We start from the raw sequence: 26,796 nt of genomic DNA on the forward strand, positions 1-26,796 counted from the left end.
ACCAGGAGGGACCCAGCCCCGCCCCCCCCCCGCCGCCAACGAACCTCTCCTGGTCCTAGCCACGAGTAGGGCACAGTCAGAACCTAGAGACTCTAAACCTCATTCCGACCCCGAGCCCTTGTCCATCCTTTCCACAACCAGGACCTAGATCTCGGCATCTGGCCTCGTTCTTCCCTACGATCAGACCAAGACCCTGGCTCCATCATCCTGGCAGGATCCCAGTCCATGACCCCAATGTCCCGGCTTCATCCTTAGTATCCACGACCAAAGCGCAGACTACAATCCCAGCCCGGGACCCCCCACCCTCGCCTTCCCAAAGCTGGAGGCTCAGGCAGCTGTCCACGTGGGCTGAGGTTTTCTGGGGTTCTCTGTGCAGTTCTGAGAGTATGCACAATATTTTTCATAACTAGCATGTAGGTAGTGTGGATTAGAAACGTTGGTCTGGCTGGTGGAACTGCCCCAAACAAAATTCTGTATATTTTTGACTGATGATGGCTTATCTGTTATGTTCTTTTTGTTTTACCTGATTTCAGTAGTGTATTATTTCAAGCCTGTGTTTCTTAAGGTGCCAAGGACTTCTTTTTCTGTGTTTTTTGTAGCCTAGAAAGTGAAAGCTCTTGAAGAAGCATGATGAATTTTAAAATCTGTGCTCTGAACCCTAAATTTTTGGGAAAACTAGGTACTTTCAACATAACTTTTTTGAAAATCATTTAATTATTTAAAGATTATTATAAGGTCATATAGAGTGTAATTAAGTGAGCTTCGTGGGGAACTATCAGTCCCACTACAGAGCATTTCAGCTTGGTTCTCTGGTTTTGTGAGGTTAGCCTTTAGTCTACTTGAAAAACAAACTTGCTGTCTAGGAAATGGTAATTATTCTTCAGAGACCTCTAGACTGTTTCTAAGTAGAACCTTCTTCCACAAACTGAAATTTTTGACTGCTTTCGGTTGTTGGAGATGGGGTAAGATTTGTTGCTTTCTTTATTCTTTGACTTTTGTTCACGTGTGCTGTGTTATTGCTTAGCCTGGAAAGCTGTACCAGCTAATTCTTTAAACCTTGATGGGAGCATTTCAAAGAATGTTATTTTTCAAACCAGAATGCTGTTTGTGTGTATTTATACTATAGAACACCTGAAATCAATGATAGGGACGTGACAGCTGCTTCTTCATTAGGCAGTTTGTTATTTGCAAATAACTTGGTGTCATAACAAAGGGTATTATTATATTTTTACTCTGAGAAGTTTGAGATTTTTAAAGAAAATTGTATTTTTGCCATTCAGCCAGAACCATTTGTTTGTGTTGACATAACAAACATGGAAATAAATGGACTTTCTGTGAGGAGGCAGAATTCAGACTTTTGAGGGGTGGAGTGAGCCTTTAGAAGAGATGATTAAGAAAGGTAGTGGGGTAGAGGCCAGGCCTTTGGCCTTCATCTCCTGCTCTTGCACAGGGAAGAGTCCATGGGCCACCGAGGCTGCCACCCGCCCTGGACTTCTTATGGCCCTGGGAACCTCTGCCCATACTGACAGAGGGGAGTGGATTTTTTCCTGAAAGGGGTTTTGGCATTTTTATAGTGTGAGATGAGTAGATAACTGTTAGGATTTAGCCTCACCTCTCTTTTTGTAAGGCATTATTTCTAAATTGTTGGTGTAAGGGATAACATGCAAGTTAATAGAAGAAACTGTAAAGATGATTGGTGCTAGCCAAATGCAGACAAATTTTAGAAAAAAAATTTTTTTTAAAATTAAACTCAGTTTTATGTTCTAAGTTCTTTTTAACACTGGAAAATCAAATTGTATTCATTTGAAAGCACCTGTAACTTAGAGTGACTAGGTATGCAGTGGTCTTAGTTTCCCCTGAGCAGGGGTCGAACCCGTGCCCCCTGCATTGGAAATGTGGAGTGTTAACCACTGAATCACTAGGGAAGTCCCCAGAGGTTGAAATATTCTTATTGCTTATTTCAGACTTGCTTACTGAATTGAAAAATCGCTGAGGAGTTTTAAAAATCTGGATGATCTCTTATTTGAATAATAATTTTATTCCATCTTTAAAATGAATTTGCACTTTATGGTATTTAAAGTTTATATACATAGAATTTGGAAGAGTACATAAGGAGTTTAGACTTGAAGTATGGTTCACTATTTTATTAAAATACTAAATATTAATTTGGGAGGAACAGAGGAAGATGAGGCCTGTGATCCTGTGTGTTGGCTGTCATTTTAAATGGTTTGGATAAGATTTAAGTACAAGCACCTTCTCCATGGTGCTTGTAAGTTCCATACATAGCGTGGACCGGTGTGTGAGTGGGTGTATTGGGGGTAGGGGGAGTAAGCTGAACACGTGAAGAGTTGCAAGCGTGTGGTTTTCCAGAAAACAAATATTTTCCAAAAATCCTTGATTTGCAACCAAGTATGCAGGGCTGGGTATTCAGAAATGCAATTTTTTCCTCCCCAGGAGCATCTGACTTGTTGGAAGTTCAGCTGTTATTGGAACTGGGAGAGGGAATTGTCTGTGGAGCTCTGGGCCAGGTTCCTGAAGTGGGCAGATGGAGTGGCCTTGCAGGTGTGACTGGGGCCAGCTGCCTGGTGCTGGAGAGGTAGAACTCAGGCTGGAAAGGATTTGGGGGACAGGTTTGTGGAATGTGAGGTTGCCTAGGCCTGGTGGGGGAGCATTTTCACACTGGTCAGCGAGAGAAGGAAGAATTTTTTTTTTTTTTTTGGAGGAACAGGGTCCCTGTTTGTCTAAGGACCTGGTCTGGCACCTTAGTGAGCAATAAAGTGTTGTAGGAAGATCTGTTGGACAGGAAAGTCTGGGTTTGCTGTTGTTGCTCTTCTTGTGGTCATGGTAGCAAACTGAGTAGAACTGATAAATAAAAATAAGCAACTCTTTAACATTTGTGTGTACTTTGAAATGTCAAGTGAATTTGATGTATTTTTTCATCAGTAAGATCCTAAATATCTAATAGCCAGACTTATACATAGAGCAAGTTGAATTTACTATTGCCCAAAAATATTTAACATGCAGAATTGCCATTGTACCTATTTAGAAAAGTGACCCTGTTTCTATGCTGCGTTAACTGCCTATTAATTGGTGATATAACACCACCTCCTCTTTCTTATGTGGTATGTTTTAACTTGCAGATAAAGTTTGGTAATGTCACATTTGAAGATTTTCTCATTAAATCACAGAGAGCTTCCTCTTAGGTGAGGATGGGAGAGACCTGAATAAACAGTGGCTTCTGGAGCTTTGTAGTTGAAGACTCCCAAGAAAAGAACTGAAGGATCTCACAGCGACTCGGTCCTGCTTAGATGATAGGGATTGGGCAGAATGAAAGTTCCTAGAGAATAACAGTACCTGAAAGAGGGAAATAGGAAGGGAGTGCCGAGAGAGGAGAGATGTGGGAAAGGGACAGTGACTTGCAGTGTCACCCTCCATGGGAAGCCATGGGCTTGGTGATTAGAGTGTTTGGTGGGTGAGGAAGGAGACAGGGTGTGGGACTCCTGGGGGAAAGAGAGGGAGAGAGTGGAGGTGTAAGAAATGGTTGTGGGGAGGAGATGGATATTATAAGAAGGACAGAGGTGAGATTAGGGTTAGAAGGAGGGTAAACTATATGGATCGCTAGGGTGAAGTGGGTGGGGGAAACTGCTGAGGGATGTAGCCAAGGTCCAAAGACTGGACAGATGACGTGTGGAGAATATAGAGTTCCCAGCAGGAGACGATAAAAGGAGGGTGTCTTCTTTGGAGATCTAAGCAGAGCCATTAGTGAGGTCTGGCATGATTTCTTGTCTCAGGGCTGCCAGATTGGCTGAAACACCTTCATTTTATCCCCTGAGCCTCTGATCAGCTTGTGGGTAGAGCTAAGAGCTGGGGCCCCGGATTGCTGGAGTCCCCAGAAGTGGGCAACATGTAATGGCAAATCCTTAGCAGACAGGCAGAGCTGCTTTGCACTTTAGAAAGTGCTCAGTGTACAAATTAGTTGCTTTTAAGAGCCACTATGTATTTTTTTTAAAGCTACAATGTTTATTCATTTGGCAAATTGAGATACATTTTTATTATCCCTGATTTGTAGACATTGGGAACATAGTGCAGCTTTTTTAGCATAAAACTTACTTTGCTATGTTAAAAATAACCCAATAACCAGCTTACTTGTACTTTACTAGTGCTTAGTAATTCTTGTAGTGGTAGAACTCTCTTCATTTTAAATGTTTACTTAAGGAGTAGCTTTAGATTTTTAAATAGTTTTAATTTCTAGCACATTTTGAGAAACAGGGCTACCTGATGGGACCTGTCACCTGTAGTGGTTATTAGTGTGCAACTAATTGTATCAGGAGAAAGCAAGAATGGGCACTGGGGCTGGACAGACTGGAGTCAGATTCCAGCCCAGCTACTTAATCTGAGTTGAGTTTTAGTTCCCTCACTTTTAAGAGGGGTAATAACTGACCTTGTGTGGCATAATTAGCACCAGGCCTGTGCCCTTGCCCTTGCTAGACATCAGGGGCTGCTTGTATTTTATCACAGTGTTCTGGTGTGGAGGGGCCTGTGGAGAACTAATGTCACAGGAAATGTGACATGGTGAAAATGTCCTCAAGGGGCCAGCACTCTCCAGCTTGCTCGTAGCTCCACACATGTGCATGCAGTAGATTAATCAAAGGCCTCTGGGAGTAGTGAACAAAGTCTGAAGTTTCTTTAGCCAAGAGAAGTTGTCTTTTCCCCACCAGGACCTGAGGATAAAGCCAGGCCATGGGATGTGATTGCTGCCATCAAGCAGGCCGAGTCAGGAGAGGTCTGTTTCAGGGTGCCCTCTCTCCTAGAGCCTCCGTTTTGGTTCTGCCCCACTCCAGTATGTCAACTTCACCACAACCTTCCCTGTTTCAGGGGGAAATAAAAAGTGCCTCTGCCTTGGGGCAAAGTCAGGAAAGGGAACTGGGTAAAAGTCATGTCCTGTTTGTGGTCTGATTTGAAGAATTCTTACTCCTTAATGCCATTGGCCAAACTGTTATTTTGTTAATGAAGAGTGGCTTCTCTGGCCAATCAAAGAACTTTGCAATTTACTGTTTTTCTTTTTAAAATTGCCTTTTTATTGAAGTGTAACAAACTATATATACTTTTGAAATTTGGGCCATGGCCTCTTTATTTCTTGTTTATTTATATTTTTGGCTGTGCTGGGTCTTCATTGCTGCCAGGGCTTTCTCTCGTTATGGTGAGTGGGGGCTACCCTTTAGTTGCCCTGTGCCGGCTTGTCATTGCGGTGGCTTCTCTTGTTACAGAGCACAGGCCCTCGGTGCTTGGGCTCAGTAGTTGCAGAACACAGGCTTAGTTGCTCTGCAGCATGTGAAAATTTCCCAGACCAGGGATCAAACCCATGTCCCTTGCATTGGAAGGCAGATTCTCAACCACTGGACCACCAGGAAAGTCCATGTTCTCTTTCTTAAAGGCAGAGAGGACCTGAAGCTGGGCTTCCCTGCAGGCCTCGAATGGCAGCTCTGTGCTTTTCAGACATTCAGAAGTGCTGTGGACCCACTAGAAGTGGTAGGTCAAGGAGCCCATTCTGGAGGGTAAGGTGAAATATTAATGTTAAATGTTAATGTTCCCTCCTCATCACCGTGTGCTACAACTTGTCTTCTTGCTTGCCTTTCTCCCTTGTTGCTCCTCCAGGGTAGGGACCAGGTCCTGCTTGTGTTTGTATCCTCTGGTAATGGCACATAACCATCATTACTTGATACATATATATGTGTGCTTGTTGGCTACTGATTTAGGACATAACCGTTGTTTTAATACTCTCAGATGTTGATCATTTAGTGACAGGATTCTAGTTAGATGTGGTTCCCTCACTTATGGTCCCCTGTTCATCAACAGGTCTCATCTAGATCCACAGTTGCAGAAGCACAGTATAGCTTCATAATTGGTGGAAATATTCCAGAAGATGAGACTATAGAGTAACAGGAAATTTTTCCGTTGTGAAAATTCAGCAATTCTTGTTTTGCTAAGGAAAAACTTTTTTTTTTTTAATGGAAAAAAGTTTCTAAAATAAGGAAGCTTTTAAAAATATTTATTATTATTATTATTTTTTTTAATTTTGGGATGTTGAGTCTTCATTGCAGTACATGGGCTTAGTTTTTGCTCTGCAGCATGTGGGATCTTAGTTCCCCAATCAGGGATCAAACATGCATCCCTTGCATTGGAAGGTGGACTCTTAACCACCAGAAAGTCCCTAAAATAAGGAAGCTTTTAATCAAAGCTGTTAGCATGTTGGATGGTATTCTTATCTGTTTAACATTTTTGTGTAGCTCATGCTTTCTTTTATGTTTGGATTTTGGAGAAGTTTGTGCTCAGTCACTTGGTTGTGTCCGATTCTTTGCGACCCCATGGACTGTAGCCCCAGACTCCTTTGTTCCTTGGGTTATCCTGGCAAGAATACTGGGGTGGGTTGCTGTTTCCTCCTGCAGAGGAGCTTCCTGACTCAGGGATCGAATCTGCGGCTCCTGCATTGGAAGGTAGATTCTTTACCACTGAGCCACCTGGGAAGCCCTAGGAGCAGTTTACAATAGCTTAAATGATAATACAGTAAGTCATCTCCCACTTCTGGTCCCAGTTTTTAATGAGGATTGTTTGAATTTGCTAATGAAACACAATACAGCAGGACAGGTTGAAGGCACATATTGCCATTTCTGTGATTCGAAGCAGCTTGAGCACCATGACAAGGTGTTACTGCCGTCATCCCAGGAAGCGGCTGTGGGGAGATTAGAAGGCACCTCATAGGAAGCTGCCTTTCCTAGCATGCCTCAGTTTCTGGAGTATATGCTTGGTGCTGTGCTGAGAATTCCATAGGGACATTAGACATTGTTTGGCCTTTGCTGCAGTTTGTTACCTGCAGAATGCTTCTGGATCTTACCCAGTGAGAGAGATCAGAATACAACAGTGACGCTCACTGGAGTACCCTTCCCTTCCCCAGGATATTTGGCAACATGTTAGGCTGGTGCAACTGGGCGGGGATGCAGCTGGCACCTAGTGGGCTGGGGCCAGGGATGCTGTAAAAATCCTGTGATTTTGAAGGATAGTCCCCCTTCCACAGAATAATACCACCCCAAGCATCAGTGATAGGATGGTGGAGACCCTGGACCACAGTGATTACAGCAGTCAGTAACAGTGGGATGTTACTCCTAGCCCCATAGACAGTGAGTTTTAATAACTTACAAATGGTACCTGTTTAAAACCTTTAAGGTACCATAGCATTTGTTTCTAATTCATTGGCAGTGCCTTTCTGAAACGAAGCTTGAAGTGGAGAGGCCTGGCATAGAATTGCTCCCTTTGCAACTTTGGAAGGACACTCCGAGGAGGCAGTCCCAAATCTTACTTGGGTTGTAAGGAGATCAGTCTTAGTACTCGGGAGTAGACTGATGTTCTCACCGTGGAATGTGTATGCTCACGTGTATCCAGTTTCTTTAATTAGGTTGATCAAATTACTGAACAAACATTTATGGTTAATGCGAAAAACATTGAGCTGTTCTAGTGGAGTTGTTCCAGTTTTTTGTGGTCTTGGTTCTCCTGGAAAATGAACTGTTGGTGTGAGGGAATGTGAATTAGTGTCACTACAACCACACTGAAAGACTGCTGTCAGATGGATGCTGTTTTCTCATGGTATTTATTTAGTCTTCCACAATCAGCAGTATGAAACTTGTCTTTTGACTCTTAAACAGACAGGATACAGAAAACCCTAAACAAGTAGATCGGAGACTGACTTTGTGTTTTTCTGGTCTTTTTCAGACTGTAATAGCATTTTGAGTGCAAAAGTGATATATTAAAAATGCTATGTTTTTGCTATTTCTAAACTTTTGGAGGATGTTAGGATTATGAGCATTAGTTTTACAGCTGTTTGAGCTGAGTGGAAGAAGATTGGTTTAAATGTGAGCTGTCCATTCTGGTTCCTCCTTGAGTCTTGTGTTCCCACTTTGCCTAGTCTCCCCCTGGACTTGCCCACATGTGTTTTAAACATTGCACATACACTGTGCCTGGGCACTCCAATGCCCTGTGGGCCCATTCACCCTTAGGTTGTACACTTACTGGAAATGTAGCCTGTGACCTTCAGTGACCTTGTGTAGTGCCAGGACAGTGATAGGCCTCAAGTGTCTGTTGGTGACTTTGTTTATAGGCTTTGAGGTTTGTATTTGGAGATACTGCACCAAAGGAAACAGTTTAGAACAGTTAAAATTAAATTCTTTCTTTGATTCTACAATTCACTACATTGTCTTCTTGTTTAAATTGACCATCCTAAGTGGCCTTTTTGTTTTTGCATTATGTGTTTATAAGTTGATTGATACATGGAGGGGGATTGATACGTAGAGGGGAAGCCTGGATACATGTGAACAGAAGTTCCTGTAGTTAAATAAAAATGTCCTTGATGATGTGCATTGATCATGTAATTGTTGTCATGCGGCATGGTAACCTATACATCTGTGCTAGGAGCAAGTCAGACCATGTAGTTTTTTGTTCTTCAGTGTTGCTCCACACTAGACTAGTTGGAACTGGTCGTACCTACGTCCCTGCAAATATGTCTTGACTTCTCCCACAGAGTAGGCACTCAGATGCTGACTCCTGTGGCCTCATGCCTTGGGCTGGAGGAGGGCCAGGCTGCTGGTGGTTCTTGCAGCTGAGGACTTTTGTAGAGGCCTGGAAGACCCTTCTGGGATTGCCTGATGCAGAGCACATCCTTTCCTGATGAAGTGGTCCAACCCCCACTCCTGCCCTACCTCTGAAAGTTGTATTTTATTTTCCACCGATCTTTTATTTTATTCTCTCTTAAAAGTTGTTTTTCAGAGTGTCCATGTTCTTGTTGATGCAAACTTATGTTACAGTTTTGAAAAATGTCTGTTTCTTTATAACACCTGTGAGTTCTAGTAACTAGGCGTTCAATGTTTAGGCTTTCTTTTCCTGCGTATCTCTAATGGGAAGAACTTTGTCTTTATAAGTAAATTTTTTAAATGATTTTAGTATTTTGGGAATGGCAATTTGACCACTTTTGTTAAAGGACTGGCTTCTATACTTAAAGCCATGGTTTGTTAAAGTAGTGCACCAAGCCTTGGTTATATTAATAGTTGTTGGAGGCCACCTCAGACCATTGGGATGGCATCCTGTGTAGGAGTCTGACCAAACCTCTGTGAGCCATTGCATTGTCTATAGGTGGGGGTGGAGCTCTACTCAGAAGGTTGGTTGAGTGTCCTCAGCTCCTGGTGTCCAGTAGGCACTGGCTCAGCCTGGGTCTTCTCTCTGTTCTGTGGAGGGCAGCTTCCCGGGGGCTTCACAGTAAGAATCACATCCCAGAGGCTGGTTGTTACTCCCCTCTGTGTTGTTCTCCATAGACCTCTCCTTGTAGGAAAGGTTTGGGGGGGCTGAGAAGGACCAGTGCAGGGCACTGAATGCTCATCAGGCCACTGGAACAGTGTCATAGCACCACTTTGGATGAGGGAAGGCACGAGCCCTTACCCCGGTGTCTGAGCTGTCTAATCTCTTAACCTCACCGTCCTCTTCTATAAACATGGATTTTATTGAATCAACTTCATGGAGATGTATGGATTGCCCTTGGCTGATGCAGGAGAGTTGCTGAATGAATATTAATGTTTGTTCTCTGAAGAAAACATCTTAAGTTTCTTGTCTGAAGTATTTTGATTGGAGAGTTTAATCCATTTACATTTAAAGTAATTATTGATAGGGAAGGACTGCCATTTTGCTATTTGTTTTCTTTTCTCTGTCTTAGAGATTTTTTTGGTCCCTCATTTCCTCCCCAGTTGCCTTCTTTTATGTTGATTTTTTTGTAGTCAACTGTTTTGATTAGTTTCTCCTTTCCTTTTGTGTCTATTTTTTAAACTTGATTTATTTATTATTGACTTCACTGGGTCTAGCTTGCCACACTCAGGCTTTCTCTGGTTTTGGCTCTTGGGGGCTACTCTCTCGTTGTGGTGCTGAGCTTCTCATTGCGGTGGCTTCTCTTGTTGTGGAGCACGGGCTCTAGGCACACGGGCTTTAGTAGCTAAGTATAATAGTCATGACACAGAGATTTAGTTGCCCCATGGTATGTGGGATCTTCTGGAACTGGGGGTCAGGCTGTGTACCCTGCATTGGCAGGTGGATTCTTCACCGCTATACCCCCAGGGAAGTCCCATACCCTGTTAACTTTTGAAGGTCCTAACTTCCCAGAAGACCTCTCCCCACCTTTTGCCTTAGGCTGTGTATTGTGTATTTGGACCGTAATTTATTCGCCACAGGCTCTGACTCAAATTTCACTTTCAGTGTTTTCGAGCTTTTTCAACTAGAGTTCTGAGGTAGGAAAATACAGAGAGGTGCCTGCATCACCCTTCAGGTAGCCCCCAGATGGGTTGGAACAGAAATATGCAATAAATTGGGAATGAGATAGGTTCTGCTCCCTAGAACCAGAGACATGGGGAACTGAGATCCCACATGCTGTGGAGCAACTAAGCCAAAGCACTGCAAAACTGAGCCCACACTATTAGCCCACATGCTGCTGTCAGAGAGTCTGCACACTCCAGGGAGTCAGGACTGCTGGGAGAAATATCAGTAACCTCAGACATGCAGATGACACCACCCTTACAGCAGAAAGCGAAGAAGAACTTAAGAGCCTCTTGATGAAAGTGAATAAGGAGATTGAAAAAGTTGGCTTAAAGCTCAATATTCAGAAAACTAAGATCTTGGCATCTCGTCCCATCACTTCATGGCAAATAGATGGGGAAACAATGGAAACAGTGACAGACTTTATTTTTTTGGTCTCCCAAATCACTGCAGATGGTGACTGCAGCTGTGAAATTAAAAGACACTTACTCTGTGGAAGAAAGGTTATGACCAACCTAGAAAGCATATTAAAAAGCAGAGACATTACTTTGCCAACAAAGGTCCGTCTAGTCAAGGCTATGATTTTTCCAGTAGTCATGTGTGGATGTGAGAGTTGGACTATAAAGAAAGCTGAGCGCTGAAGAATTGATGCTTTTGAACTGTGGTGTCGGAGAAGACTCTCGAGAGTCCTGTGGACTGCAAGGAGATCCAACCTGTCCATCCTAAAGGAAATCGGTCCTGAATATTCATTGGAAGGACTGATGCAGAAGCTGACACTCCAGTACTTTGGCCACCTGATGGGAAGAGCTGACTCATTTGAAAAGACCCTGATGCTGGGAAAGATTGAAGGCGGGAGGAGAGGGGACAACAGAGGATGAGATGGTTGGATGGCATCACCGACTTGATGGACATGAGTTTGAGTAAACTCTGAGAGTTGATGATGGACAAGGAGTCCTGGCGTGCTGCAGTCCATGGGGTCACAAAGAGTCGAACACAACTGAGTGACTGAACTGAACACTCCAAGGAAAGATTCCCCATGATTAAGATAGATCCCATGTGCTGCAACGAAGACCCGACACAGCCAAATAATAGGTGAATATTACAGACTTGAGTCAGATGCTGGTAGGTCAGGCCTGAAGTCTGCAGTCCTGCTGTTTCTCTCTGCTCAAGTGTCCTCCTTTCCTCCTGTGAGCTGAAGTCCATCTAGGACCAGGGCGCACCCTCTCCACAGTCTGCTCTGGTTTGCTGAACTCGTACAATTATTTATCCGTCCCCTTCATTCCACTTGGACATTTCTCAGATCTGTCCCTCACCCTTCCTGTTGCATAGCTCTTGCCTTAGGTATTTTTCACCTGGCCTTCTGGAGCACTTTCTTAGTTGGTCTCTAGTCACCCTCCACAATTTGTTTATATTTTTGTTTTTAGTATAATCTACAATATAGATCCTAAGTATAAAGCTTAATGAGAACCCACAGTGTAACCTGCCCTGAGTTAAGAAACACTGCATTGTCAACACCCAGAATCCTGCCATGTGTTCTTCCCAGCCACAGAACCACTATCCTGAGTTCTAAATTGTAGTGTTTGTTTTCTTTTGACTTCATGTACATGGAGTTATACAGAATGGAGTTCAGAAGGTGGTGTTGGCTTTTCACTGAATAAAATATTTTTGAGATTAGCCCACATTTTTGTACTTAGCTGTGGATCATTCATCGTCATTGCTATGTTTAATAATGTGAATATACGCCAATTTGATATTCTGCCATAGGTGGACATTTAGGTAGCTTTATTTTAGACTGTTATAATGGATAATTGCTATGAGTCTTTTAAGTAGGAAGACTTTTTTGGTTGAACTCTTGATTGAGATTCTGGTAGCTGTGTTTTGACAAGCACGGGCACGTGTCTGTGGGCTGGGCTCCAGTGGCTCACCATCAATGTACGTGTGTTCAGCTTTCATAGGTACAACCACTTTGGGAAAGCGCTTTCTTTATTTACACCTCTTTGACACCGAGTGAGATAGAGTTCAGGTGTCTTCACAGCTTCATCAGCATTGGTATTTTCTCTTTTTCATTTTAGGTTTTCAGTGAGTATGTTGTGGTGTATTGTATTGTGGTTTTAATTTGCATTTCTCTGGTGATTAATGATTTGATCTTTTCATGTGCATATTGGCCATTCAGCAGAGTATTTTGAGAAGACTTTCCTACCGACTGAGTGAATGCATACCTCCTGTGTGCAGCTCACCTGATAAGACTAAGTGCACCTGCAGGTATTCACCATCGGCAGTATCAGAACTGTGGATTCAGAGCACACACCTTATGGATTATGCCTTTGTTTTTATACCCATAAAGTAAAAGTTATCATTTTATAAAGTGCCCTTAAGAATGGAATGCCTTACTCCAGTGTTGAACGTATGTAAAAACTCTCCATTTAATAAGGAACTTGATCCAGTCATGCCTCTTATTGCTGTGTAATTGGCAGCTTTATCAGTGATTTATAAAACATAGAATGGAGGAAGTGGGTTAAGGAGGATTGGGGTCAACATTACAAACTTCTAGCTGTAAGATAAATAGGTCCTGGGGTTATAATGTGCAACATGGTACCTCTGTAGGTAATAATACTATTCGTAAATTTGAAAGTTGCTAAGACAGTAAATTTTTTTTTTAAGACAGTAAATTTTTTTTTTTTTTGAAGTTTTGAAAACTTTTATTTTATATACAAAGAGCTAGTATTATTTCCGTCTAGGGGTGATGTGCTGGATGAGCCATCTAAGGAAGTTCAGTTAGTCCAACTTAATGAAGCCGATGTCCTTCGCATACTGGCAGAAACACTGGCGGCACATATTGAGGCCGTATTTCCGGATCAGACCGTGCCGGTTTGAGCAGACCCGGCAAGAGCGAGAACCCTGGCCGAATTTTCTCGGATGGCTCCAGTAGAGCTGCTGGTCACCCATGTTGCTTTCTCGGTTGCACCGAGGTAAAAGGCAAGATAGTAAATTTTAAAAGTTCTCAACACACACACAAACTGTAACTATAATGAGTTGATGGATACTAGCTAACCTTTCTATGCTAATCTTCCTGCACTGTATGCATTTATCGTTACATCATACACCTTAAACCTAAACCATGTTATATCTCAATATAGCAAAAAGAAAATCTCTCCATTCTAGACATTGTATTCCTTTTGTTTGGAACCTCACAGGTAAAACAAAAGCAATGTTTTCTTTAGTACATTAGTCTCTAGAATATGTGTGTGTGTGTACATACTCCAGAAGGAGATCAAGAAGATCTTTTAGAGTTTGGAAGAAGATATATTTCTGATTGTTTTTCTCATCCTGTTTTAGTTGCTATTTTTGTGTTTTTTAGTGTGTAATACAGTAATATAATTTATACATATGTGAATGTATTATTGCCATTTTAATTTTTTCTTTTAAAAAACATTTTTGAGATATACTTTGCATAGAGAAAAACAAAACTTTTTTTTTTTTTTAAACAAAACTCTTTTAAGGGTACCTTTCAAAGAGTTTTGATGGGTGCATATTATCTGTGTAATGGAAACCCCAGTTCAAGGTAAGAGAAGGTTTCTGTCTCCCAGAATCTCTCCCCTGCCCTTTTGCCCTTCTTCTGAGACTGAAAGCCCTGCTTTTCATCACTGTAGACTAGTTTAATCTTTCCTAGGATTTCTTAAGAAATCATGCAGTGTATACTCCTCAGTTTGGCCTTTTTTTTTTTATTAACATGTTTTTGAGATTAATCCATGTTGCTTGTTTGGGCAGTTTTTTTTCCTTTGTGATTGTTGATTGATATTTGAGAAGTATTCTCTTGTATGGACTTAACATCATTGGTTGATTCATTCACCTGTTGCTGGACACCTGGGTCTTTTCTAGGTTGGACTGTTAGGCATGTTATGGCTGTGAACATTTGTGAAAGAGTCTGTGTGGACAGAGGGTCTCATTTCTCTTGGTCAAACACCTAAGGGTGAAGTGACTTTACTAAGAAGCTGACAGACTTTCCCAAAGCAGTCCCACCATTGTATATTCCCACCAGCAGTGTGGGAGAGTTGCTCTGTAACCTTGCCAGCCCTTGATGTTGTCAGTTTTTTAATACTGGCCATTCTGTGGATGTGCAGTGATATCATGCATCTCTTTGGCTTGCATTTCACTGATTACCAATGGTGTTGAACATCTCTTGATGTGCTTGTTACCCATTCCTGTATCTTCTTTAGTGAATTTCTCTTTGATCCTTTTTAATGGGTTTGTGTTTTTATTTTAAGAATTCTTTATATATCCTAGATGCAAGTCAGCTGTAAATTGTGTGTATTAGGAATATTTCTCTGATTCTGTCCATTGCCTTTTCATTTCTTGATAATATATTATTCATATTTTGACTCTTGCTTAATTTTTCACTTAGAAGCGTACAGTCAAAAATATTTGGAGGCTGTTGCCCTTCTGCATTGGCAGAAGAAATTGCTGTGAACTGGGGAGAGGAAGGAGGGAGCCCAGGCCCTGCGCTTGGCTCTGCTTATGAGTTTTGTCTTAGTGAGGTGTCTGTTGGAGAGCCTGCTCTGGTTTCATGTGAATGTTATTTGGGCAAGTTTGGGGTAATCTCAGTAGTCCTACCTCAGAGGAGTAATCGCTTCTCTGAGTACCTGCCGTATGCTTGGGGTGCCAGTCTGCTGCTACTGTCAGTGACATGGCCGGAGGGCCTGCTTAGCCATCTGTACTCAGAGCGTGGGTGTGGTGATTTGTGATCCAGGTGAGAGCAGGCTCGTGGGATTATTTCTACACTAGTGAAAATCGTTGTTAGCCTAGAACATGTTTTGAATGACTGGAAATTAAAGTAGAATTTGTACTGTTTGTTTGTTTGTTTGTTTTTGTAAAACTGCTGGTAGCACAAAGCTTCACATTGGCTACACTGATATGTAATACCACCATCACCCTCAGCCTGGCATCAGGATTTTAAATGGATGTGCTCCTGAGTCAGCCTCCCCCAAACAGCAAATTGCCACACAGAATAGTAGATAAGGCAGTTCTTTCCAGTACCTTCATTAATGGAATCACAGTGCAACAAATGGCCAACAGACAAAATTTTTCTCCAAGCCAAAGAAAAACTCGGAAGCAATTGTGAAGCTGCTCGTCACATGTGTTGCTGGAAAACCCAACACCAGTCCTCTAAATTGGGTCAGGAATGCTTCTGGAATCAAGGCTTCCTGGTCTGTGGGTACAAAGGCAGATCTACCTGTGGAAAGGTACCATTTCCTAGTATACTAGTACCTTAGGATACAGGCCCAGCTTCATACTATGTGGGGTCCAGCGCAAAATGAAAATGTGGTTTAAGAATGCTGTAAAAATCTATAAGGATGTATTATACAGCAGAGGGAATATAACCAATACTTTATAATTGTAAATGGAACATATCTTTAAAAATTCAAGTGTGTCATTCACTTGAAACTTAAAATAATATTGTATATCAGCTATACCTCAATTTTTTTTAAAAAGCTGCAAAAGCTTTTGATTTCTTCTGTAGTTTCTCTCAACCTGCCGTGGTATTTTTGTTATTTGATACCAAGCTTTTTTAGGTGGAAGGGTACTCAATGGGGCAAGTGCAGACTCTCCCAGGTGTCCAGGGTGCCCCTGTCCAGGACTTTTCCTGGACAGTGGGTGTTCGTGGAGGGGAAGGGATTGCAAGAGGCAAGATGTGTGTGAGCTGAGCTTCCAAGCCCAAGGCTGTGGTCCATTGACCTGTTGGGCCTCAGTTACATAAAACAGACTCAGGTAATGGTTTAGGAGATTACAAGGTGCTGGCTACAAAATTCAGCCTTAGCTGTGGGCCCTTCTGAGCACAGCTCCTGTTTGACTCACTAACTGCCCGCATGCCCACAGTGGCCCTATCTACTCAGGTGCTGTGTAGTTTCTAAGTCACCTCAAGGCTAAACATGGAGTGAAAGTTCTTTACTCAGAGGTGAAACTGACAGGCCAGGACCTGAGCTCAGGTTGCAGGTGTCTTACAGAATCAGGCTTTTGAGGCTCCGGTTAGAAACTCATGCTAAACCCAACAAAACCTACAACAGTGTGACTCCCTTTAATAAACACCATTGTGTTTCATGAATTTTCATAGAATGTTTTCATGTTTTCTTACACCTTCGGGTAAGAAGTCAAGCTGAGGTAATAGGTATTGCTTGAGGTTTACTGCTGAGGAGCAGCAAAGAAAAGCATGGACTGTTTAGGGTTTCAGGTTCTTCCCAGTATGGTCTTCATTATCCTAACCCATTTTTTTTTTTCCTAACCCATTTTAAACTGGATCAGATTCTTGACCTGTGACTTACTCTCTTTGATGGGTGGACACTAGCCTCCCAAAGCCACTTCCTCTGAGGTAAGCCCTCTCATGGGCTGGTGAGCTGCCACTCCATACACCCTCTTCTGAGATGAAGGGAGCGCCTGCAGGGCTCTGGGTGGTCCATTCAGACCCATGTGGCGGCAGCTTAGGGTGACCGGTGGGCAGGACTGACTGGTGGTGTGGACATGTTGCTCCTGGAGCCACAGAAAAGGCAGCCTGGGGTGGGGAGTGGTTTATCAGTCACTGACAAATATGACTGTTAAGGGCCACAGTCTATTAAAGGTTGTAGTAAAAGTTTCAATATTTCTGTTATAAATTAGAGGAAACTAGTAGAAGAGAATGATGAAAATGGATATCTAGGTCCATTTAAAGTGCCTCTTTGGCTAAGCCTCCTTAGGGTTTGGAAAGAAGAGAAATTTTTCTTCCATTTTTGCAAAAGATAAAGAGGCATGGCTTGTCGTCGTAGCTCAGTTAGGACTGGAGCACATCATTAAAACTCCTGTGATAGTGTTCCTCCTTCAAGGTGATGCTCGCTTGAGTCCTGAAGGCCATTCTCTAATACCAGACTTGCGGGCTGAATTTTTTAGGCTCCTTCTGTGATGTGGCGAATGTACCCTCTTAACCACTGAGGACACCAAGTGTGTCTCTGTCTAGGTTCAGGAAGGGCTGGTTGGATGCCCCCTCTGGGATTATGGGGAATGGGCACCTCAAAGGCCGTGTGTCCACGTAGGCATTGCACCCCGTGGCCTGTTCCTCATCCACCCCATCCATCTGCATCTCAGTAATTGACCAACATTCCCTCAGTCACAGAAGCCAGACGTGAAGCTAGTCATCCTGCGGTCTTCTCCCCTCTGTGCCCGCACATATGGGTGTGTCAGCAGGGCCATTTCTATTTCCATTTCCCAAACTAATCAGACCTCATCTCTCTCTGTCCTCACAGACCCTTGCAGTGTGAACACTGCACACCTTGGCTCCTTGGGAACCTCCTCACTCATTTCCTTATTTCCCCCCACCTCCCGATCCACTCTTGGATATAACTGATCCTGTTGCCCTCCTCCTTGGCAGTCACTGCTGCCCACCCCAAGTCATTGATGGCTCCAGAGCTCTGTCCACCCTGTGTGACACGTTATTTTTATTATCACAGTCTTTTCCTTTGCCAGTCCTGAGATTATAGGATCAGATTCTCTTCCTCTTCATAGTAGATTATCATTGTCAGCTGTCATAGGTTGAATGACAGAGTAACTGCTCTTACTTCTTCCCTTGGAGAGCAGCTCAGTAGCTGAGCTGCTGTCTCTGTGGCCTGTTGCATAGCTGAAAGGACTTGAAATGACCTTTTCCAGATGTCTCTTGGGATTGCTAACACTAAGGAGGTGATGTTGTGTGGGGAGGGCCCTCGCTGGGGGCCCTCCTGCCCATTGACTGCAGGCGTGGCCACAGGACTCATTTATTCTGTCTGGAAACCATCGGTGTCCTCAGTGGGGTCATTGCATCAGCCTGGACCCCAGAGTGAGGGAAAAGTGGTGCAGAGCAACCGTGTTTATGGGGTGGATGGATGGCAGAAGCTGGACCCAGCCCTTTGGTGTGAGCAACAGAGAGCTAGGGCCGTTTGCAGCACAGTTGGGCCTGTTCTGGGTGTTAGGACATTCGGTGCTATGCTCTGGGAACATGGTTTGGACATAGTCTTCTGTGTGAATATTGATACATGTGGGATGGGACAGATACTCTTCCCAGGAGAGAAGAAATACAAATTATAGAATATGCTATTACCACAAACCACAGCTTCTTGGGTCACAGTCTGGAAGCCCAGTGACGGGATAGCATGTAGATTTAACAGACATCAACTGTGCTGGGTGACTGTGAGGGCACAGAAGTCAGGGTCAGTTGTGTAGATATGGCCATGACTCTGTTCTGTGTACTGCAGAACTGGGGTTGTACTCCCCTGCTTAGTTCAAGGCTGACTGTCAGGGACACACAGGCTCTGGGGGAGGGATGAGAACTGCAGTGAGGTGATGCTTCGTAACTGTCAGGTGTCCCACAAGATTATTCTTGGGATTTGATGGGATTCTGAACTGCATAGAAAAGAGCTAATGATGGGGGTACATCCCAGAACAGGGCTCACAGACCGACCGTGGAGAAGGTCCAGTCTGACAGTTAGAAGAATGGGTGGTTTCCAGACTCTTTATGTCTGTGCTCACCTCGTCACTGTGCTCACAGTTCCTAGCCTGGCACAGGCCCAGTGACACCTGGGGTGATCTGTCAAGCTTTGCATTAGATGCCGTGAACGTTTCCAAATTTTTTATTTTTCTTTGAAATTACTCAGATTTATAGAAAAGTTGCAAAATAGAACAAATATTCTCATTTTTCCAGATTCCCCAAATACTAACATTGACCACATTTGCTTCATCGCTGTATTTTTTCCCTGAAATTTTTGAGAATAAGCTGCATATATAATGCATTTTTACCTCTGAAATATTTCCATGTCTAATTGCTAAAAAATTCTCCATAACTGTAGCCCAGGTACTAACACTACTTAGCATTGATACAACACTTGATCTTAACTGGACTTAGCAGTTGTTTACCGACGCCCATTTTCTAGAGTCAGGTCACCTATGCTTTGAACTTTCCTCTCATTTGTGACTGTTCCTCAGCCTGTGTCTTCTGTGACATTTATGTTTTAGAAGAGGGCAGGCCAGTTGTTTTGTAGAATACTTGTCTGATGTTTCCTCTTGGTGAGGTCCAGATTTGTTATTTTGGCAGGAAATCCAGAGGTGAGGCTCTGTCTTCTCAGCACCCTATGGCAGGGGCACTCTTCCTGCTTTGTGCCATGACCATGGGGGTGGCATCTGTAGGCCTTCTCCCATTAAGCTTCCTAACACACTCTAAAAACTGAGGGACTCCAGAGTTATCCTCATAATGACTGTCTGAATTGCATTCAGACATTTTTTTTTTTTCGGAGTAGCTAGAAATGGAACCTTCTTGTAGGGAGATTTTTTTTCCCAACTTAGAATGTGTGTGTATCTGAGTAGTTAATCTTTGCCACGACAAAGGATGACAGGAGGCTGGGGGACATGGTGGCTGTCTCCCCCAGGGCTTGCAGTCACTTAGTTAGCGTCAAGGTGGAAGCCTGCTCTGCTGTGATCCTTTCCAAGTGGCGCTCTGGGGCCGGATCACTGCTCCTGCCTGTCTTATCGTTTGTGGGGGTGAAGAGCATGGGAACCAACTTCTACCTGAGGCCAGCTCCACCTCTGAAATGGCCCAACTGGACTTGGTTGTAGGGAATAGTTTGCCTGATTGGTTAATTGTTTAAACTTGCTTTGCATAGAGATATCACTCAATTTGACTTTCCATTTGGTTGGAGATTTCAATATGGCTAATTTCTGCCTAGCTATATGATGTTAGTATTAAGTATTTGCAGCAAGGCCTGGCTTTGTGCATAAAGAACAGATTTTCAGAATCCTTAGAGCTTCTTTGTGAATCAGGAAATTCAGATCTCTGGACCCAAGCCATTGTCTTGTATGTCTCATTTGTAAGAGTTTCCACTCCAAGAAAGATGCCTGTCACCACATACAGGAGACTAAAAGAGAGATGGCGAGAAAGGTGTTTGCAGCTCTGAATCCCTATTAAAATTATTAATGTTTATTCAAGTAAAAGAAACTTAGTTCTTATCAGGGTCCTTGCCTAAGTTTGAAACCATCAGCTGTTGTGTTGCTTCAGTTTTGATTTGTGACTCGAGGTTTGTGACTTTTCAGTATCTGGTCAGATTTTGCTCATTGCCTGCTCAGTTTTTGCTTAGGGGGTTGTGGTTCTGCTTTCTGCTGTCTGGCTTTTCTTATTGTTCATTTTAAAATCTTTCCCTGAGACTTCCCTGGTGGTCCTGCCTTCCAATGCAGGGGACCCAGGCTCCATCCCTGGTTTGGGGAACTGAGATGCCACATGCCCACAGGGCAGCTTTATTACAAATCTTTTAGGATCAATTACAGTGTTTTTAAAGAGCACACAGTGTTAGGTATTGTGATGGTACAAAGCAGCGTGAGACACGGACAGCATGCTCTTAATTTTCCAAATCAGTATAGTATCTTACAGGCTCTTAAACCCTTAGATGACCTGAAGTGCTTCATGGGAACAAGGACCAGCATGCCCAGACATAAATAACCTCTTGGTGGTGGTATGGGGCAGACAGCGTTCTGATACTCACCTTGTTTTGTCTGCTGTTTTAATGTTTTGCTGCTCTTTTTCCTTTTGTGACACAATTTAAAAATTATCCCATTGTTTTTTATTTCTGACTTAGAAAAGTCAAACAGTGGCTTTTCGCATCCCCTAAAGGGGACCAAGGATGTCTTCACTAACTGAACCCCAAAGAGAACTCAAAAAACATTTTGAAGAACTTGGCTTTGAATGTAACAAACAGAAAAATCAGTTATAACGTGGGTACGCATAGTAATCACAATCCTGGTAAAGAAATAGGCCATTGTTAACTCAAAATGGACTGTGAACCCCGACATTATCAACATTTTACCAGTCTCTGTATCCATCTACAGAAGGCTTTTTTTTTTTTTAATTTTTAAAGAAAATCTCTTTATTGAAGTACACTGCATGTACAGAAAAGTGTATGCTTCATCCGTGTATAGTATAACTCAATGAATTTTCACTAATAGGAACTCACTCGTGTAATCAGAACCCAGATTAAAAAATAGAAAGTTACCAGACTACCTGGGTAGCTTTTAATTGTGATTCATGGCTTACACACATATGAGAAAGAGTTCATGTTTATATGTAAACAGAAATGCCATTTTCACCTGTCAGGTGGGGTTGGGGTTGATGGCGGCGTCCCCTGCTGGCTAGGATACTCTCACTTGCTGTTCGTCAGAGGTTGCCGGCAGGTGGCCTGATGGTGCTTTGTGTCACTTTAGATGCCCTGTGTGTCCTTGGAGCCTGAGGTTTACAGATGATGCCCATGCTGAGGAGACGATTGTTGTCTTTAACTGGGGACTTTGAGAATAGGATACAAAGGAAGGAAGTCCTCCGTGTGATGGTGCTTGCCCTGAAGGCAGCACTCAGTCCGTCTGTGCATCGGACCCTATGGGTGGTGACACTGAGGGAACACAAACGCCAAGGACCAGCATGGAGTGTGTGGTCCTATTTGTGGTCCTATTTGTGAAAAGCAGAAATAAACCCCTAGAGACATGCAGGTGCCCCTTGGGGAAGAAGGAGTCCCATTCTTACATTCCTGTGTTGGAATTATGCACAGGGCTGTGTTGCTTCCACTGCATGTGGAGGACAGGCGGGTGCATGTGCTGCTCCTCTGGTCCAGGCTGGGCCTCTGTGAGCTCCTGGGCGACAGTGAAACAAACAGCACAGTGGATGGTGAATGTCCAACTGTAGGAAAAGCAAGTATTGATATCTTACAGTGAGGCTGAAAGTAGTTTGGTTTTTTTGTTTTGATAAACATTCGAATGTGAGAAGTATCTGACTTAATCCTCATGGCACTCGCGGAGGGAGATGCTGTCATCTGTTCTGTGGCTGAGGGAACAAGCACAGCCAGGTAACTGCTCTGTAGGATCGGAAGCCCTCGTGCTGGTAAAAATGCTTGTTCTAACAGCCTGGCCTTCTTGGTGAACAGGGACCATCGCCTGAGGGTGGGGCTCAGGAGCTACATAGGGGAGGAAAGGGAGGAAACTTCCTTACTCTCATCATCATTATGTATGTTGTGTTAGAAGTTAAGGCCAGTGAGAGTCTTAATGCCCTTCTTTTCTAGGCCTGGAGTTGATTATTCTAATCTTATGTTAGCAACAAAGAGGCAATTGTGGGCTTACCATTTGTTCATTTGTCCTGTGGTTTGCTTATTTTAATTACATTTCTAATGTATAAAATGGGACACTTTTTCACTAATTCAACAAGTGTGTACCGAGGCCCATCTCTGCATTTATCAGGGTCTCTTCTGGTCTCTGGATTATAGCGCGGAACCCTGAAGGCAAGGACTTTGTTCCAGTGGAGCTTGTATCCTATTGGGTGACAACAAGCAGAAATGGGGTAACATAGAGTCATGTGGCCAGAGTGAAATGAACAAGGCAGCAAGGGGAGGGTGCAGGGCGATCAGGAAACCCTTGGATAGGTGACTGAGGGGTTGAAGGGGGCCCCTGGGTAGTGAACAAGGGGAAGAACAGATAAGAGGCTGTGATGTGGGGGCTGACCCAGAGTGGGGTGGGGTCCCTGGAGCACTGAAGTGGAGGAAGGGCAGCACCCATGGGACCTCATGTGAGGAGGACCTCAAGAGAGACAGGGCTGTGCCTGAGGGCAGGAGAGTCAGAGGCTGGCTTTTTTCTGTCTTTGAACACCACATGCAGATCATGCTGTTTTAGAAACATCCTGGCTCCTGGCTGCAGACAGACCAGGGTGGGAACCTAAGAGAAGGGCTGGGCAGGAGATGTCCTCGGAGGTCGGCAGCAGGTGAAAGGCGGACCTGGGGCTGCTCCTCCTCGTGATGAGGCCATCCATGCCCTGTGGGTTAGCAGCATTCCTGCCTGGCCTTCCCCACTCCAAGCCTGGGGCTTGTCTCCCAATCCTGAGTCTGTCTCAGACCCTGCCTGGTGCAGATTAAGTGGTATTTGAGTCTTTTTTGAATCTGCTCTACCATTTTTTTCCCCTGTTGGGCTGATCTAAATGAGGTTTTTGCTTACTAGTGTTTTTAACTCATGAGACGACATCTCCTTTGTGGTATCACACGTTAAGCAACTTGTAACACTTGAGATGAGGTTGAAGTGGGCTTCTCGCTGACTCTTCAACACAAGTCAAGGCTCCAGTATGTCTGGGGACACGTGGGCTCTGTCCCCTGCTGTGGGTCCTGCCGCTCGGCAGTCAGGTGCTGACAGTTGGCTTTTCTTTTTTAGGTGCACGTTCAGGTTTCCGAGCACAAACATCAAGATCACGTTCACTGCCCTGTCCAGCGAGAAGAGGGAGAAACAGGAGGCACCCGAGTCCCCGGTGAAGCCTGTGCAGGCTCACATCTCGCCGCTGACCATCAACATTCCAGACACCATGGCCCACCTCATCAGCCCCCTCCCCTCCCCCACAGGAACCATCAGGTATACAGCAGCTCCCATAGGGCATGGGAGTCACCGTAGCGTCAGGGTGTACGTGTGGACACGACACTGTCCAAGTTTCAGTCCTTGCCTCTTTCTTTGGGACATTCAGAAGCCATTGTGCATCACAGTAGTGGGCAGCAGTGCATAGTGATGATGCCTTCCTTCCCAGGTACTGAGCTGCATGGAGAGAGAGATGTTGAGGACACTTAAAATGTTGTTCAGTTTCTGAACACTGTTTGCTCTCGCTTTCTTGCATGTGAAACACAGTTCCCAAATGTTCCTGGTTTTCACTTGTGGATTCTTTTATTTGAGTAAGTTTAGGCATAGATGATTTGTGGTATTGGTCTAAAGTGTGAGTCATGTTTTCAGTTGCATTTTGGTTTGATATCAAGAGTATCTTGGTTTGTTACAACTTAATGTGAATTCTGATCACTTACAGTTTGGATTTCTGAGTTTGACCTCAGTAAGGTGACAAACTTGTGTCTGTCCTGATGTCCCAAGAGTGTCAGGAAGTAGAGAATGGTGCCTTCAGGGCCTGCTCTTCACCACGGAATCCAGTGCAAGATGGTTACGGTTGTGCTGAGCTTTCAGGGGCAGCAGCTGAGGGTCAGGTCAGGAATCGCCCAGGACCTGCAGATGAGACCCTGAGGTAAGGCTCAGATGGTCAGTCCTCTTTTGTTCAGTCAGAAGAGTGGAGTATGTATGCAGACATCTTCTTTAGTGTGAGTAGTGTTAGACTTAGGTGCAGATGAACACACTTGCTTCTCTTGCAAGCCTAGCTCCTGCTGTCCACAGGGCCTGGCTGGGAGGCAGAGAAGACATTGTTTGCCTTGTCCACTGTGGCTGACCCCACATGTAGCTGAGTGAGGAGGGCACAGGGGGAATACTGCAGCTCTGGCTTATAGCTTTCAGTCAGACACTTCTGTTTCTTATCTTAAAAACCAGCATGGACAGAAAGGTATCCCTCTGGAAAGGCCTCTGGAGGGAGTGTCAGGTAGACTGGCTGGTCGGCTCCGTGTGAGTGCAGCTGCTATTGGTCGGGCCCCTTCTCTGCCCCCTGCCATGGCCACTCTGCCGAAGAAGCTGCCTCTGTCTCACCCACTTGGTTGAATTTGTCTCTGTGTGACTAGATGGATCAGGTAGTAAGTGTGGCAGTGAGTAGGCAAAAATCAGCAGCTGCATGGCCAGATTTTTCTTCAGCACTGCATGAAAAGTGTGCAGAATTCACAGAGGAAGAGGAGAACGCCCCTGTTTACCCACATGGGATAGCGGCCCCCAGTGGGAACAGTACTTGGGGGTCAAGCCACTGACGCATTGCCCGTGGGTGCTCAAGGAACCGGGTGCTCCTGACCCAACCTCTCCTCACCTCCTGGCATGTCTTCATCCTGTATTCCTTGCTCATCTTCACCCCACGGCCCTGCACCATTGTTGAGCAGCACAGTGTCTCTGCTGCTGAGATGACTCGTGGGGGAACCCACCACCACCCAGCCACCTGCCCCGCGTCGGGCCTTCTGAATCGTTAGCTGGTTTTAAAGTCAGAGCGAGAGCTCATGCCTGTGGTTCTGCCGTCTGTCTTGTCCCTCTCTCTCCCGTGCTTTGAGTTGTTCCTGGCACGCAGTAAACTCTTGTTTCGAGGGTGAGTGCATATACTGATGGTGCCTTTTCTTGGTAGAGAGTCCAGTGGTGCTTCAGAGGGTACCAGGTAATAGAGTGTTGCTCCACCTTCTGGCCCGTTCCTTTCTAGTTCAGTTTTCAGAGGTAACTACTGTTTCTTAAGTATTTTTTCCAGAAACTTTTTAAATGTTTTCAATACTTATTTTTTATCCAAAATACAAATGGGATCTAACCATATATACTGTTCTATAACTTACTGGATTTTTAAAGCAATCTTTTCTTGGCATCTTTCCATTTCAGTAGCTTTTGCTGTTCTGTAAAGTATAATACTGTACAGAAAGGGGAGCATAAATTAAATACGTAACTTGGTGAATTTACAAATAAAGTGTCTTCTAATCAGCAAAGATCAAAAATCAAAACATTCTCAGTGTCATGGACCAGCCCTACCTCATGGGAAAAAAAAGTGCATATTTAAAAGTGGGTTTCTGTTTCTGATTTCTGTGTGTTTCCTGTGAGCCCCTCACAGCCTACCTGCATGTGTATCTGTTTCTACCGCCTCCTTCCCTCTGTGTGTCCTGTCTTCAGCCTGGCTGCTGTTCCCTTCTCTCCAAATTTCCCTTGACCTTTCTGGTATAGCTTGGAAGCCATTGTCCTTCGTTGCTGCCTGTCCTCAACTCCTTGGTGGAGGGGGACGAGCAGAGTGGTGCTCTTTGCTCCTCTTCCAGGCTGAGCTCAAGAGCCGTCATGTATGGCTCTGTGTCCTTGGTAAGTTCCTAAGGCGATACGTGTGGAAGCAAATACCTGATTCCTTGGAGTGATCTTAAATTTCACAAAGATTAATGAGTCCATTTTTCCAGTGAATACGCTAAAGTTCTCTTACTTTTAAAATTTGTTTTCCTTGAAATAAGAGCAAATTACTGAAATACAGTATGAGGTATGTTCTATAATAGACTGATAGGAACAACCTTTTCTCGTCCACAGTGCTGCGAACTCCTGTCCTTCTAGCCCCCGGGGAGCAGGGTCTTCAGGGTACAAAATGGGCCGTGTGATACCATCTGACCTCAATTTAATGGCCGACAACTCACAGCCAGAAAACGAGAAGGAAGCTTCGGGTGGAGACAGCCCAAAGGTAAATAAATGTTTTATAGCTTTGAAACAGAACCCAGGGCCTGTTGGGTAGCAGCTATCTTCACCTGCATGTCAAGGAACACCCTCCCTCCTCCAGGGCCTTTTGAGAAGTGCCCGTCTATGTGGATGCGGGATGATTGCTGAGCATGTTCTCGGTGCTGGGCTCTCAGAGGTGGATTCTTTTGATCATTCAGCCCTGGGCGCTTCTCGGTGGCAGCTGTGGGCCCAGATGCTAAGAGCTTGAACCCTTGGTCCTCATGGGGTCAAGTGCCTGGTGTCCTAGGAGACTGTTCTTGGAGTTCA

At 44.2% G+C, this 26,796-nt stretch overlaps 2 protein-coding genes across 2 annotated transcripts in view; one reads left to right on the forward strand and one right to left on the reverse strand.

Annotated features, from left to right (window-relative positions):
- The window catches only part of FOXK2 (forkhead box K2), a 50,817-nt gene that overhangs the window by 551 nt on the left and 23,470 nt on the right, over positions 1–26,796 (forward strand). Inside the window, exons 2-3 of the mRNA XM_043464263.1 lie at positions 23,557–23,751; positions 26,347–26,494. Coding sequence (XP_043320198.1) covers positions 23,557–23,751; positions 26,347–26,494 — 343 coding nt within the window. The remainder of the gene's footprint in view (positions 1–23,556; positions 23,752–26,346; positions 26,495–26,796) is intronic.
- On the reverse strand, positions 13,011–13,302 carry LOC122439351 (40S ribosomal protein S29-like). The gene has a single exon (XM_043464428.1). It carries the CDS (start codon positions 13,285–13,287, stop codon positions 13,117–13,119), a length of 171 nt encoding a protein of 56 aa, XP_043320363.1. The 5' UTR covers positions 13,288–13,302; the 3' UTR covers positions 13,011–13,116.

This window comes from Cervus canadensis, chromosome 1, assembly GCF_019320065.1.
Source record: "Cervus canadensis isolate Bull #8, Minnesota chromosome 1, ASM1932006v1, whole genome shotgun sequence".
NCBI lineage: Eukaryota > Metazoa > Chordata > Mammalia > Artiodactyla > Cervidae > Cervus > Cervus canadensis.